Source organism: Acomys minous (assembly GCF_964271855.1).
Source record: "Acomys minous genome assembly, chromosome: 4".
NCBI lineage: Eukaryota > Metazoa > Chordata > Mammalia > Rodentia > Muridae > Acomys > Acomys minous.
The window spans coordinates 4,303,378-4,319,703 of NC_140486.1; the positions used below are offsets into that span (position 1 = coordinate 4,303,378).

Genomic DNA, 16,326 nt, shown 5'->3' on the forward strand with positions numbered 1-16,326 from the left:
CCATCAGACCGCAGACCACATTCTCCAGCTACAGACGAATACATGTGGCCCTGAGAAATACCTAAGGACCCAGTGTTGCTTGACAGAAACAGCAAAACACCCAGAAAAGCAGCAACCCATTTTCTTCTGTTGTCACTTGCTTCTAGTCTCTCAAATAACCAGCTGTGCTCCTATTCAAGCAAAGTCACAGTAGGGAACAAAGGAAGGCTGTTTGTCGTTTTAGAACAATAAAATACCCCAAAGTTGGCCCATCTGTAAAATGTTGAGAATAAAAGTATCTCCTTTAAACATGGAGTAGGTGCAGATGCAGTGAGATGAAGGCCAGGTGTGACCCTGAGAGCTGTCCACAGCCAGGCAGAGAGAGGGTTGTCACCAATACTGACAGTGTGAGTCCCAGAATTCACCCTGTTAGGTGTGCTCCCAACACCACCATTCCAAACATCAAAGCGATTATAGATTCAAAGAGAAAACCAAACAACCACAGAGAACAGCAAACACAGAGGGCCGCACACACGCTCTCCCCCTTCAACACTAACACTACCCTTTGGGACAGGCTCCATAAACCCCAGGCTAGCCTCAAACTCACTGTGTAGCCAAGGATAGGTTAATGGTGCTTCTGTTTACCCTTTCCCAAGCACTCAGGACTGCAGGTGAGTAGAGTAATAGCCAGTTGTTGGCGACTGGACCCACGGCCTCGTTCACGCTAGGCAAGCACTCTACCAAGAGAGGTGCACGCTGCCCAATGAACACGCTCAGAACAGGTGCACCAGGGTGGGCGTGGCCTCCACACACCTGCATGGGCACTAGGACTGGAGATGTGGCTCGCCTGAGCAGACCAAAGCGCAGGAAACAAAACCTCCCTAAAGCCTTGTTTTCCTGCAGGTGGCTGGCGTCCAACAAAAACATCAACAAATTAAACACCTAATAGGACAGAAACAGCCTTTCCTCCTGACAGACTTCAAGAGGGCCAACAAATAAATGTTCCAGAATTTCAGCTGGCTATAAAACAGCCACAAAACCCACGAAAGACTAAATCTGAGCAACGGTCCCAGACAGCATCCAAATTCTAAGCAGCATCTTTTTTTTTTCAATCTTTTTAAAGCACTCCTATCACTAGTGTTAAATGTGTCCTTTTTTTTTTTTAACAGCATCAGGGGAAAACAGAAGTGAAACTGATGTACTGAAAAGCACAGGTAGAGCTTTTCTTGCACTGTTGAGAGCTGGAGAAGCAAGGCATCTGCACTCACACTGTTGAGGTGCTGTATGGTGTGCACTAAAGGCAGCATCCTGTCAGCAGAGACAGTGCGATGCCTTTCCTGTATGCACTGCACGCTCAGAGAAGCTCGCCTGTGTGCCTCCCCCACTAAAGCAGAATGGAAAGCTGAGCTCTCTTGCTGTCATTATGGAAGCAAAGCCTTCCCTTACCCTTCGTTACTTACAGGTCAGAATTAACTTTTCCTGCTTAATTAAACTTTTTTGATACAGTGGCTGGCTGTTCTCATAAATTCTTACTCTAGATTTAATGAGCAAATGCAGGTGAAACAGTCACCTCAGACTAAAGACCCCGAGGATGCCAATGTAAAACCAGCCTCTTCAGAACGCCTGTGATGCCACAAAGAGGCTCGCACCGTTCCAGCAGAGTGAGGGAGGAAAACAGGCCTCAACTTAAACAAGTCCTAAGTCCTCCGAAAACAAGGCTTATATCAAGTCTTCAGAGCAGAAGGGCAATGCTGTTTTATTTAACTTATTCTATCTGGTACTAGAAATTGAGCCCAGGGCTTCATGCAGTTAGACAAGCATTTCCCATTGAGCTATGCACCCAGACTTTTACTTATTGATGATTACACCAAGACACTCATTTATTGATAATTGTGGTGTTTAAAAAAATCAATACACTTGTTTTACAAAGTAACACACAAGCTCTCCTCAAAACCACATGGACTGGTAAAAACAAACAAACCAACAAACGCCCCGACACCAAACTTTTGTAAAACCAGTCAGTTACACATCTACCTTACCAAAAAGACCTGTGTAGCCTGTGATCTTTGCCCCCACCTGACATGCACTAAATACAATGAGACCCATAGTTGCCTCTACCCACCACTCCTTTGAGATGTTTGCACAACTTACCGAAGGCTTGGCTATCTTTGATCTGTCATCCTGTAAAGAAAACAGAGACGAGTCGGCATGAAGAACAACAGGACATCTATGAAAGGCGTTTCCAAAAGGCTGACTTTTATTGAGAACTTTTAAATACTAACACTCAGCAAAGTTAAATGCAAAGGTTGACCCGTGTGGTCTGACAACAAAATTAACGGCACAGTTAGGAACAAGAGGAGTTTCCAGCCACAGCCCCAAAGTTTAGAATGGATCCATGACGGTCTTATTTATATGTGGAGGTGTTGGGAGACTTCTGGGAGTTGAGCTGACTTTTAATTCAGGCAACAGCTGAAGAGCAAGCCCTTCCCTTCCTTCTCCACTCTCGTTTCACTGAGATATGGACCTTCCTACTATGATGGCCCCGGTGAAGCCTGCAATCACCCAACAATGTAATTATAAACTCTTCAGACCTCAGGCTGAGGATGTCAAAATCCAAGGGCATCTACATGCTGACCACAGAAAAGGGAAGTGACCTAGATCTAGCCCCGTCCCTCCTCACAGGAGCAGAACTTAAGAGCAGGATGGGGAGGAACGGTCCCAAGGATAGGCCTCACAGAGTCCACACAAGCGTGTCACTTCTGGGAAGCACCACCATGAAAATGTGTGGGCTGATAATCCTCCAGATAAGTGAGGCGGACTCTAAAGTACGTATACCCCCCACCCCCGACCCCCGCAAACCCAAAAGGCAATACACAAGCAAAGACACACAGACAGAGACAGACACAAACACATACCTGTGCAACAGATTTTGCACTAAAATGGAATTTCTGAGCTTCTACAGAAAAGCCTATTTTTTAATCTTTCCTTCATTTGCAGTTCTTACAAGAATCGTTGTTCATATACCATAAGACTCACTTATAAATAGGGATATGCTTATATTTATTTATCTTATCTTTAACGTTTCTTGGTTTGCTTACTTGAGCTGGGGCTGCTGGCTATTGTCTCTCATTAGGGAAAGTGTATTCACGGCCACCCTTCACTCCCTGGCTGTAGGAGAACAAACTGCCTGGATCGATGCTCCACTCTTCCAATGTCTGTCTGTCTGTCTGTCTGTCTCTCTGGGCTCTCAGGGACTGAGGAGTGTCCCCAGTACAAGGCCTTGGCGTGCAGCGTTCTTACCCTGAGTACAGCAATAGCTGCCACCAAAGACAGGCTGGTCGATGTAATTATCACAAAATGGTATCCTGCTAGGCATGGTGATGCACACCTATAATCCCGGCACTTGAGAGATAAAGGCCTAAGAAGTGAGCTCCAGGCCAGCCTAGTCTGCATAGGAAGCTCTGGGCTAGCCTGGGCTATTTTTTGAGACCCTGTCACAAAAATATTCTAAAATCAAGAGAAATTGGTTTTGGTCTATTGCTTTTTAAGTTTTCTTTCTTTCTCTCTTTTCTCTTTCTTTCTTTCTTTTTTAAGTTTTTTAAAGTTTTCTTTAGCTGCAAATCTAGACTTACCAGTGTCAAACAGTAGCTTTAAAATAGAATAAGAGAGGTGCTTCCCCTCCCCTCCCCACCCCAAAAACGACTTACTGGGTGGACCTCTCCGATGATGTACGTTTTGGACAGTTCCCGCGCATCAGTAGAATGCCCAACATCTTCGAAGTTCTCAGTGGCATCGCCCCCAGCTTGCTCTCTTAGGACTTCTTCCCCACCAGGATGCTGTTCAAAGGACAAGATGCACAAGTATTAAACCCTTTTCGGGCATCTACAATGTGGACAACAAACACGCTTCTTCCCTCTCCGTTTCCTGGGTTACGGTATGGTAGGACCTTCCTCTGATGGTATGTGTTCCCATGATAGTGACCCAGCCACACCAGTGCCATATAGATAGCCTTAATAATGTGGTAATGCTTGTTCTGCTCCTCCAGAAAGTTCCCCAAAGTTGCCCCCTTCAGCTGTTCCTGAACTGTCTCTTCAGCCTTCAAACTCTCATTCTGAGCGTGGACCAAGGAGAGACCATTGGTCAGAAAGAGAGGTGAGCGCAGACTTCCTTTCAGGGTGCACTGTGTACACCTGCAATGCACAGCCGGCACCTCCCGCTGGACAGGCAGGAAGGCCCAGGCCAAGCACATATTCTTTCTGGAGGAACTTAAGTAGCTGTAAAAACATCTATAAAAAGAGCATGTGCTGCTGTGTGGGGAAGGGCGGGAGGAAGCTCTCACTCGGCAGAGGTGTTTAGTGCTCGTAGTTGCATTAGCTGGTAAAACAAAGGACAGTCATGCTTTGGGGAGCAGAGTTTATTATGTATAACCAATGACAAGAGACCTTAGGTGGTCAGACCCACAGACTCCCAGGTAAGAGTTCTCAGACAAGCAGAAGAGACAATGCACTTGGTTAAATCACCCAAAACACTCTGGCAAGAAAGCAATGCAAAACTAAAGCCACGTCTTATGCTTTGGTTACAAGCCTAGCCTTCTGACACAGCCACACCTCCAGCCCCCAAAACCACTACTTTTTAGTTTTTTTTTTCCGAGACAGGGTTTCTCTTGTAGTCCTGTCCTGGATACTTTGCAGACCAGGCTGGCATAGAACTCACAGAGATCGGACTGCCTCTGCCTCCCAAGTGCTGGGATTAAAGATGTGCGCCGCCGCCACCGGCTCAAAGCCATTTCTTAAATTAAGCTTGAAGATGTACCTGGGTCAACTGCCCGATAGGGTCCAGCCACCGCCTCCCTGCGCAGCTGACTGCAGCCAGGCCTTCCTTCTTCCCAGTAACAGAAAATGACAAGGACACCCCACACCCAACGCTGTCAAAGGAGCCTGTTCCTTCTACTTCCTTATTTGGGATGGGTGGCACTAAGGCCTTCTTTGTAAAAGTTATCACACGCTACACTGTATGGAGAAAGAAGGACGCACAGGCTATACAGCCTGCTGATAATCTTGCTGTCAAGGGATTGTTAGATAAACAACTATGTTTGAATATATTTTTAAAGAAAAGTATGATCATTGTTTTGTCTTTGTTTGTTTGTTTTTTCTTTTGAGAAAGGGTTTCTCTTGTAGTTCTGGCTCCTGGACACTTTGTAGACCAGGCTGACCTTGAACTCACAGTGATCTACCTACCTCTGCCTCCCGAGTGCTGGGATTGAAGGCGTGCACCACAACGCCCGGCAAGTTGTGGTCATTACGTTATGCACTTGCTTTACTCACTACGAAGCAGGTGAAGCGCAGGGCACAGAGACTGTGCTGCCCAAGTGTCACTACACTCTGTGTGTGGTGGTTCGGATGACAATGACCCCCACTGTGCTGCCCAAGTGTCACTACACTCTGTGTGCGGTGGTTCGGATGACAATGACCCCCACTGTGCTGCCCAAGTGTCACTACACTCTGTGTGCGGTGGTTTGGATGACAATAACCCCCACCAGCGCATACGTTTGGATGCTTGGTCCCCAGTTGGTGAAACCGTTTGGGAAGGATTAGGAGGTGGGGCCCTATCGGAAGACGTGTGTCACTGGGGACAGGCTGTGAGGTTTAAAATGTTCACTCTATGCCCAGTGACTCCCTCTCTCTGCCTGCTGCCTACCGATCAGGACGCCAAGCTCTCAGCCACTGCTCCACTATGTCACGTGTGTCTGCCTCCTGCCGTAACACCGTGGACTAAGCATCTGAAACTGCAGCACCCAGGCTTCCGGTTAAAAAGTGTTTTCTCTTATGAACTGCCTTGGCCTCGGTGTCGCTCCATAGACACAGAACACCAACCGAGACGCTGTGGGAACTTAGGAAAGATAGTGGTAGTTGGGATCGGAGGGGTAGCTCAGCACGCATGTGGGACAGCTCACGACCGCCTGTAAATCTACTGCCTGCACACATGTAGTATGCATACACACACTTGGGCACTCACACGTACACACAAAATTTTAAAAAGGAAGAAAACCCTGGTATTTAGCTCAAAGCTTTGGAGGGTAGTTTTTAAAATCTGTCTGGCACACACTGTATGTTACCATATGTTCAATAAAGGTAAGAGTGAGTATACTAAACACTTCCCAGTATCAGTTTCTGTCCTCCAGGTGACTCCTTGCATTGCGTAACCCTCCCCTTGATTCACTGAGATGTGCTGTGCCCGGAGGTAACTGATGAGCATCTGACGTACACAAAGACAGGAAGCAACGGTCGAATCTACCTGATGCTCTGTCTGTGGCATGCACCTTCCTAAACCATTTGTCAGACAGTTTTCTATGGGAAAAAGAAAAAAAATACTCAAAAGTAAGCAAAGACAGCGCTGGCTCCTGCCCCTGGAGACCAAGGTCTAATAGGGAAACAGAAGAGCAAACAATGCTCAACTGTGAACAGCAAATGTGTCACCGATGGAGAAGAAAAGAGCAGAGACAGCTGGAGTTGTGAGGACAGGGGTCACAGCAGGCCTAACGCAGGGAGGGGACACCCCTGAGTTCAGGGACAGGAAGGAAGGCAGCCAGGGGCCCAGGATGGGAAAGAACGGCTTCGGGGATCTTGATCTTTATCAATGGCGAGCCACAGAAAAACACGTAAGAAGGAAGGAAGGTGATGACGCCAGAGTCCACTTTGAGAAGAGTCCTGAGGGTAAGAGAGCAAAGTAACGGAGGCCAGGAAAGACAGCAGCTCATCCTGGGGCAGTGAAGATGGGAGGGTGAGCGGGGGTGGGGCTGCTGTGGGAGCCTGCAGGAGACAGTAGGGACGGATGTGAGGCAGAGGTGCCAAGTGAGAGAAGTGAGACAGCAGACTACAGGGCTTCCAGTTAGTGAGGCGGGACACAAATGTACGGTAAATGGATGCCGGGGTGCTTAGGAGACAAACTAGACAATTACAGGACCAACCGAAGGAACTAAGAGTGAGAATCCCACAGAGACCAGGTCTAATGCTGCTGAAGCCGCACGGATGCGCTCCATCCACACATCTTGCGAGATCATGATTTCTTCCCTGTGTTTTTGTGGATTCCCAGACTTCTTTAGCTGCACACTCAGATCCTTCCAGTACATGAGAACTCCAGAGGGGAGGGAGTGCCAGTCAACACTCACTCACTCACTCTCTGATCTGATAATAAACAGGAACTTTGTTTTAAAAGACTAAACGTCAGCACGATCCATAACTGGAGAGATTTCCTGCCACACCTCTAACTCTGGCACTCAGGGTACACCGTTCAGGATGTCATGGTACAAGTCACACATTCCTAACCGAAAAACCCCAAATCCAAAACTTACTGAGCTCTGGCACAAGGCCCTGACTGGAAAATTCTATAACTTGACTTCATGCAAGGGATTACAGTCAAAACACAGGCACACCAAGATTGTATAAAATTACTTGCAGGCAACGTGTGCGAGAAGGGTACAGTTTGCCATATCCTGCAAGAACATTCTCGGCAATGAGGCTGTTGACATTCCGGAGACATCTACACAGCAACTCTGGAGGGACACACAGTTGTGAAGAGACCCAGAAGCCCCTGGAGTCCTTCAGTTACAACAATTACCTCTATACAAAGCTCAGGCTACTTACAGTGAAAAAGAAAGCCTCTCGCTTACGAAATGGCGGGGAAACCGGAAACAGACAGTTTTTCTTACGTCTGCAGCTATGTACAGAACGTGATAGGATCTGTGGATGCTCATGCCCCATCAGGAGGCTGTGTTTCTTCAGGGTTCTCACGAGGCCAAGTGTCACCTGGTTTTGTTTCTCAAGCCCAGAAAGATGAGTTAATAATCCTTGAAGGAAATGACACTGAACTCATTTCAAATTTAGTGGATTTGACTCAGAGAGATATCAGGGCTTTGTTGTTCCTTATTTGTTTTTAAAGGACAGCAGGAAGGTGTAGATGGTATCTCTGCTTCTGAAAAATGAATAGCGCCGTGGGCTGGAGCAGACTCACCCATCTAGAGACCCATGGCCCTGGAGGGGGAACTGTAACTTGGGTTCACTACATACGGCAGCCAGCTGAGGGACAGAGCGTCCTCATTCCCAACAGATCGTGCAAAGCGCCTCCCCCCGCCCTCCCGCCACGTGACGTCACGATCAACTGATAAATTATTAAATTAAGATCTACTATGTGGAAAGCACTGTGAGGCATGTAAGAAAGAATGCTCCCAATCTTATCTGATCGAATAGCCAGCTAAACAGGCTCAAGTCTGTTAGTAGTTATCAAATGGAAGAAAAATCATTTTAAAAAGTATCATCTTGACGAAGCATGCAATTCCTTTGTGCTGAAAGAAAACAACAGAAACCAGAACCAGAAGACCTATGCCCCTCTTTGTTAGAGCCTAAGTTTTGACTAATCATGAATACCCACCATATCTAAATGAGGCGTGACTTCAAGCAATGCTCCCTGATTGGGCAAGCAGGCATAAGCCCCATAGTTGCCAGCACCCCAAAGCACAGTGAGGCTGCATGATTTTAGTCAGCCCTCTCCGACTCTTCTGTGTGTGTGTGTGTGTGTGTGTGTGTGTGTGTGTGTGTGTGTCAACGTAAACATTCTGATGTGATTCAAGCAAGCTAATTAACCTACCCATCACCTCACACGCAGGCTTTTGGGGCGTTTTGTTTTGTAGTAAACTTAAGATTCGCCCTCCTAACAATTTGCAACTGTGCATCATACTTAGCAACAATCATGATGTTCAACACACCCCAGAAGAAAAGTCTAACACAAACTAAAACACTTCAGAAGAACTGCTCTGCAGGCTGACTCATCCCAGAAGGGTGCACAAGTGAGCCAAGGACCAATTGACTCTCTGTGACTATGGGATGGATATTAGGATCACGCCAAACCTGTTTTACAATCTTTCCAGTCCTAGGGCACGAAGAAGTTCTGAACAGGCCTTGCTTGCACAATGCATCTAAAGCTTACATAATAGTTCATTCATATTAATTAACATAAACTAAGAATTATTGCTTTAGCCATTGTTTTACAATCACTAAAGATCTGGAGTGGCTTCTTAACCTTCTCGCCTAAAATTTATTTAAGTCATTAATTAATTTAAATCATTAAGTGCAAAATATAGCAATATATCATAAATTAGAACCGAAGGCCCTACCTGTTAAAAAAAAAAAACAAAAAACGAAACCTATAAATAAGGTGGAGAGTAAGCATTAAGTGAGTGACAGTTGCAAACTCAGGCAAGCACTGGCCATTTCTAGGAGAACAGCTGAGAAAAGAACCATCACTATTCCGAGTATCTGCCAGGGATGGTGGGGCTACCCCTGACTACATCAACTGGGTACCCCAACCGATGCCACTTGCTGAGCTAGCGTAAGACTCAAACATGTGGAAGGTATGTCTTTGGTTGCCTACAAAAAATAATAATGTGTGTTCTAAAAAGGAAGATAACATCACAAACTTGATCATTATTCTTGACTGAGCAACATTTACCTGTAGTGAACCTTGGCCGGTGCTGACAAAAGCTGAGGTTCCCTTTCTGTCTTTCACTAATAACGCTAACCTGATATTTTCACACACTTACAATTCAACTAGTTGCTGTGAAAATTCAGCCCAGTTGTTAAAAGCCTGAGCACAGCAGCTTATCCACAAAGCCAGCCATGACCTGCCCACCCTACACCTTTCCAAATAAACTCTAGTGGGAAGAATTTCACATGAAAACCCCCTCTCCTGGGATGGCTTCCTCCGTGAGGGTCACTGAAGTCATCAAGGGTGCTGGGCACATATAGAATCTCCCTAAGGGACCAATGACAACACCATTCACAACCAAGTCTAAGACGCTCAGAGGGAATACAAGTCTCTTGTTTAAGACTACAGTGCACAGTGTTTTCACGCACACATCCCGAGCAGCACTGGCAAGCCTGTGTGTGTCCAACCCAGTGGTGGTTGTGGCCAAGCCTGTCCCCCGAAGCCGTTCACCTCACCCCATTCTTCAGCTCTCGTTAAGCCTCTACTTCAGTCAACACCCAGGAACAAGGACGACACGGCACACGCCATGCAACCGCTTTGCCAGTGGACGTAAGAGCAGGATTTCTCACAGAAGGACAACCAACGGATACGAGAGTGAAACAGAAGAAGGTGTTCTCCAAAGCCCAGAACCACACATGCATCACACAGCCCCAGAACCACACATGCATCACACAGCCCCAGAACGCATTTCAAAGTCATGACCTGGGGTCACCTTTTATGGTCACAGCACAAGAATGATAAAATATTAGTCAACTGAGCCGCAACATTACTTCATTTCTACTTCATTAATGTAATTTCGCTACTGTTATGAACTGTAATGTCTGACATGCAGGATGTCTGATATTCAACCCCAGTGAAAGGGTCCTCCCACCCCCAAATGGGTCACCGCCCACAGGATGAGAAACGCTGCTCTATAAGTACCAGGGTTTTGTTTTTGTTGTTGTTGGTTTTGGGGTGTTTTTTTTGTTTTGTTTTGTTTTGTTTCGTTTTTTGCAAAGAGGAAAAAAATCCATTTCAGATTTCCTCAGACCTAAAAGTGTATCTACAAGTACTGATGATAAAATAACTTTAGATACTAGTTCTGATATATATTCTCTGAGTGAATAATAATTCACTTATGATAGAGGCAATGAGCTCAAGGAGGAGAAAAATGCTGCTAGAGGGGTCAGAATGACTTTAGACTCAAACACACAGCCCACAACTTCCACCACAGAGAGAATCTGTCCTCAGTTAAAACCCCTCCAGGCTCAGTCTTCACGCTGTTAGCTTAGTTCCTAGGGCCACTCCAGTTCCTCCGGCTTTCAAATAAACCCTGAAATAGGGTATAGCTTTGGAGTTATCTCTGTCGGCTATGTTTTTCCTTGACAGAAATAATTTAATAAAATAAAACTATCTTAAGCTTGATCTAGAACATTTTTGTCCAGTGCTTGGCCTTGGTCCCAGGAACGGCTACATTTCAGTGGGCTCGCAACACACATTATAAACGTCCTAACTCAAAGATCCAAACGCCTTTTGATACAGGTCAAGTTTTACATGCTTGTCCATGAAAGCTGGGCAGTCTTCGGCAACGGTGAACCGACCTCTGCAGCCGGAGGGAGCAGCTCCACCTCGGGCACAGGTGACCAGCAACACCAGAGGGGCAGCTCCACCTCAGGCGCATGGGACCAGCGACATCAGAGGGGCAGCTCCACCTCGGGCACAAGTGACCAGCAACACCAGAGGAGGAGGGCCGTTCCAAGACGTATCTCTTGCTCAGTAGCATTTACACTCCGCCGATGTAGGAGGCATCTCTAGCTCTGACTAACGGAAGGAGAATGCAGAGGCCTGTAGACTCCCGCAGAGGCCCTCCCTCCTCTGCCCTGTCTCCTCTGCCCTCCCTCCTCTGCCCTGTCTCCTCTATCCCCTTCAATTGACCGCTGCGCCTGAACTTGCGGTTGAGGTTGCCTGAGGAGGAAGCTAGATATGCCGGCTCCTCCGGATAGAGCAGATCACGTACATGGGAACGCTACTTGGTTTGACAAATGAGTAAACTTTTGCCTCCCTACACACAGTTATTTGGGCTTCCTCTCAGTTAAAGTCTAATTACTACATCAATTACCTAGTCAAGAAATCCAGCCTGTCAGACACCATCCTTAGAGGCATCGATCAAGTTTTAAGCCTCAAGAAATTTCAAACAAACACAGGGGCAGGTGTCTTGACATATGTCAATTAGAGAACTCTTTAGAAAACTTCTGTATTGTTGACCGAACAGTATAGATTAGACATCTAGATAGAAAAGAAAGAATTTTTAAAAACTAAGACAATCTGAGTCCTTTCTGGATTGTTAAAATTGAAATTCAAAGAGCAGGTAAATGAAGGAGTAGAGATTTACAAACAAACAAACAAACAAACAAACAAACAAACAATGTTCCTGGCTGGTATGCGTAGGACCTGTTATTAGCAAAGAAATTAGTTTAAATAAAGAAAACTATGAAAGACTAGGTAGTTAGAATGAAGCAAGCACACAGGCGTGGAAAGCCAGCGTGTCGCAGGAGACACCAGGCCCACCTGAGGCCTGAAGAACACGGCAGGGCAGACATGCCAAAGAGCTTGTCCCCACCCGATGCAACGGGCCACATGTAGGCTAAAAGCCGCAGCCGCTCACCTTTGGGAAGCCACAGCAATGCTGCCTGACCGTGTTGCAATAAACAATACTGTCACTCTTGCTTACTCTGAACCAGCCCAGGGCAGCCTGCCTGGCCTTACACACACCACTCCTAGATTTCGGCAAAGTCTGACCTCTTCCTCCATAGCCCAGAGGCAAGCTCAGAAACATACATCTGGGCCAAAGAGCCTGACTCCAAACACTAGGCTGAAGGTTAAAAGCCCAGATGTGCAGAGGTTTTAAAAAAGGACCTCCTGGGAGTGACCTTCCTAAATTTACAAGCAAAGAAAATGGGACATACTTTTCTGACTTGGATAAGTTGCTTTAAAAAAAAATATGTGGGGGCTGGGGAGATGGCTCAGTGGTTAAGAGTACTGCCTGTTCTTCCAAAGGACCCGGCTTCAATTCCCAGCACCCACATGGCAGCTCACAACTGTCTGTAACTCTAAGATCTGACACCCTCACACCAATGCACATAAATTAAAAGATAAATAAAATATTAAAAAAAAATGTGGCCGGGCGTAGTGGCACACACCTCTAATTCCAGAACTTGGGAGGCAGAGGCAGGTGGATTGCTGTGAGTTTGAGGCCAGGCTGGTCTATAAGGCTAGTCTAGGACAGCCAAGGCTACACAGAGAAAACCTGTCTCGAAAAACAAAAAACACAATACAAAACAAAACAAAAATGTGAAAAGAGTAACTTTATATGTTTTAAAAACAAACTTTCTTCATAAATTTCTTTTTGGGGCATATAGAGGGAACTCACTCCTTTAAACTCAAGAAAACCTAACGCTTACCTTCCTAGGTGCAATAATTCAAAGGACGCGCACACACACTTTTATGTCAGAGCTCTTAACTGACCACATTTAAAAAAAAAAAAAGGTGGAAGAGGCTGGAGAGGACAGAGAAGATGGAGAGGCCGGAGAGGCCGGAGAGGCAGGAGAGGCAGGAGAGGCCGGAGAGGCAGGAGAGGCCGGAGAGGCCGGAGAGGCAGGAGAGGCCAGGGAGGCTGGAGAGGCCAGGGAGGCTGGAGAGACCAGGGAGGCTGGAGAGACCAGGGAGGCTGGAGAGGCCAGGGAGGCCGGAGAGACCAGGGAGGCAGCTAGTGGTGAGAGAGCCCAGAAGAGGAAGCAGATCACACAACGTCATACCATGCATAAGGTCAGGGTTGTCCTCCGAGTTTGCTTGACCAAAACCAAGAAAACAACCACATAACCCAAAACATCTTCACCACATAAATGTAACCAAATGGTCCAAAAGCCCACCAGTTCTGAAGTTTAAAAAAGGCTCTTTCATTCAAAACATGAAAAAGAAAAAAAAAAAAAAGCAAAGTAAACAAATTTCCTAAAGCAAAATGACAACAAAAACCCATTTTAAAAAGAAGCCACAAAAAAAAAAAAAAAAGAAAAAGAAAAAAGAAAAAATCACGAAGAAAAAGTTATTAGAGATTATCTGGAATAGTTAAAGCAAAAATGCAAAAAAAAAATGGAAAGCAGTTTAAATAAGATTTATTTCTGGATCCTGTTTTTCTAAGACAATAGAGCATGGTATCTTTGAAGTTGGCTTGACTTCATCAGCCTTCTGTCTGCTCACTCTGCAGTCTGTGGAGGAGCCAGCCCCTCCGCGGCATGAACCCCTTGCTCGGCATCTGCTCCCAAGCACAGCCTGAATCATGAGCTGCTCCAGAGTGAAGACCTTAGATGGACTCTAACTTGAGACCCACCCAGGCAGTCAGTCACCTGCTGACACACAGGCCTGCCACTCACGCAGACACCGCGCTAGCCCAAGCCCCGTGAGCAGGATGGAAAAGCCAAGGAATAGGTCTGGAAGGACTCTTGACAATGTAGGCAACCCCAGAAGCAACAGCACAGAGACAGAACAGAGAAAGGGACAACACAGAGGCCTGGAAAAAACATGAGAGACTTGTCCCAGAGGAACAAACAGCTGTGAATAACAAGGAAAATCTGAGGAAGTCTCATGGGGCCAGACAGAACTAGCCAGCAGACTGGAGAAGAATCTCCTCCATGATTTTGTCTGAGATACCTGGATTTCACACTTACACCTCAAAGTTTCTATATCTATCTATCTATCCATCCATCCATCCATCCATCCACCCATCCATTCACCCATCCTCCAAAGCCCCTCATCCTTTCTGTCACTGTCATGGCAGCTCTCAATCCCTGTCCTCCGCTTGTGTAGTGAAAGGTCTCCTATTGGCAGGCAAGAGTGCTCAAGGAGGACACTGGGAAAAATTGGGGATTAAGGTGCTTATTAGAAGAATTACTAACACCATGGACTTCCAGCCCAGACGACAGCATGGTAGAACTGAATTCTAAAGAGAGTTCAGGCCCCAGACATCAGACACAGCACGTGGAAGGCTCTGCACAGAGGATTCTGGGCACAAACAGGAATGTCTTCTCACACGTTTCTGAGAACAGAGCAGATTTCACAGCTCAGGCCACAGCCAGCTCTGTGATTGCCAGGCAGGAGGCAGGGAGGAGCATGGGGAAAAAATGTATGTAAACTCCTCCAGGTGAGAGATCCTAGCACGTGAAGTGCGTTCGATGGGAGAACTAGAAGCTTACGTCCCCATAGCGCCTGCAGTACCTGTGAGAAGAGGGGAAGGGTCTGCGGCTGGAGTCTAACAAGTAGCTGTTTCCTCCAGATTAAAACGGTCCACCTTCAGGGGGAAGTAGAGGCTAAGAAGCTCATGAAACTCACCAGACTCACAGGCCACGCCCCACAGGGTCACGTGAGGTGAGGGAAGGAGGGCTACCTAAAAGCTGCACAGGGAACTCTGAGTCTTCACTCATGCTGGGCGGACATTTTGTTGATGTACCTTCCCAAGGCTCCCTTAAGGAACCCCCTGGCTCAGACTATGGTAAGTAACACCAATACATTCATTGGTTCAACAAGACTTGGATAGGATCGTTTCCCTGTCCTGTTGCCAATTCTCCTCACGGGGTGAGTAGACATTTCCTTACATCTCCCTGGGAAAAGTCACTCAACACTCTTCTACTGGCTAGGAAAACAAAGCAGGGACCAAAGTGTCAAGTAACAGTGTTAAGAAACTCCAACTCAGCTGGGTGCGGTGGCACACACCTGTAATCCCAGCACTCCGGGAATCAGAGGCACACCGAGCTCTGTGTGTTCGAGACCAGCCTGGTTTACAAAGTGAGTCCAGGACTGCCAAAGCTACACAGAGAAACCCTGTCTCAAAAAAATAAAAAAATAAAAAAGAAAGAAAGAAAAAGAAAAGAAAACAAAGAAAGAAAAGAAAGAATAAAGAAAAAGAAAAAGCAACTCTGTGACAGGAAGAATTCTGAAGCCCTTCCATCCCTTTCCACATGCCTAAATGTGGATGTTTTCACCATCACCCCAATTTTAGATGTACAAGCTGAGGCTCCAGGTGGTGAAGCATATCAGGGAGAATCTAGGGCAGGAATTCAGGCAGCCCGACGGCAACCAAGTCTCCATCCGTGTTGTGTGTGGGGGCAGAAAGTTCTGCCCTCAGTTCCGCTACCACAAAGCTAAGCCCAGGACGATCTCTACACAGCCGAGCAGTGCACAGCCGGTGGCCGCTTGCCCTCCCCAACCTTTCCACAAGTTTTCTGGTGGCCTTGTCTGTGTCAAGGTTGCCCTTGAGAGCCTAACCAGGTTTTACAAGTATAAAAATATTGTGGTTCATAGTTTGCTTACTTGTTTCATGTATTAAGAAAACATTCAGAAAGGAGGAGCAAATATCACTTTCATGGTAAGTGAACACCTCGCCCCATGATCATTTATCAAAACCTTAAAGTAGACCCTCAAGCGGCAGGTTCAACAGCACAACAGTATTAAGTCAGGCACACAAGGGTGTTCAAGCAATAACTCTGTTTCCCTTCATCCCCACCCCACAACCCGATGACCCTGCTCCCCGTAAGTTGTTGAAAGCCAGTTCCAGCACCAAACCCCAACTCCCCCATCATCAAGACGATATAGACTTACTCAGCTCCCATGATTCCGAGCAACTAAGAGTTAGACTCCATGGTAGCAGATAGGGAAAGAAGGCCTGGCTAGGTAGTTTAGGCGGAGAGTCCCCAAGATGGCCAGCCTCTTCTTCAACCTCCTCCTGACCTGAGACAAAAGCAGCCTACCGGGAAGTCTATCTGACTCCTAGTTTCT

The 16,326-nt window shown here is 46.6% G+C and overlaps 1 protein-coding gene across 1 annotated transcript in view; it reads right to left on the reverse strand.

Moving 5' to 3' along the window:
* The window catches only part of CYB5A (cytochrome b5 type A), a 34,778-nt gene that overhangs the window by 5,595 nt on the left and 12,857 nt on the right, over positions 1-16,326 (reverse strand). The window contains exons 2-3 of the mRNA XM_084780836.1: positions 3,687-3,815; positions 2,131-2,160 (exon numbers count right to left, since the gene is read on the reverse strand). Of these exons, the coding sequence (XP_084636962.1) occupies positions 2,131-2,160; positions 3,687-3,815 (159 nt within the window). The remainder of the gene's footprint in view (positions 1-2,130; positions 2,161-3,686; positions 3,816-16,326) is intronic.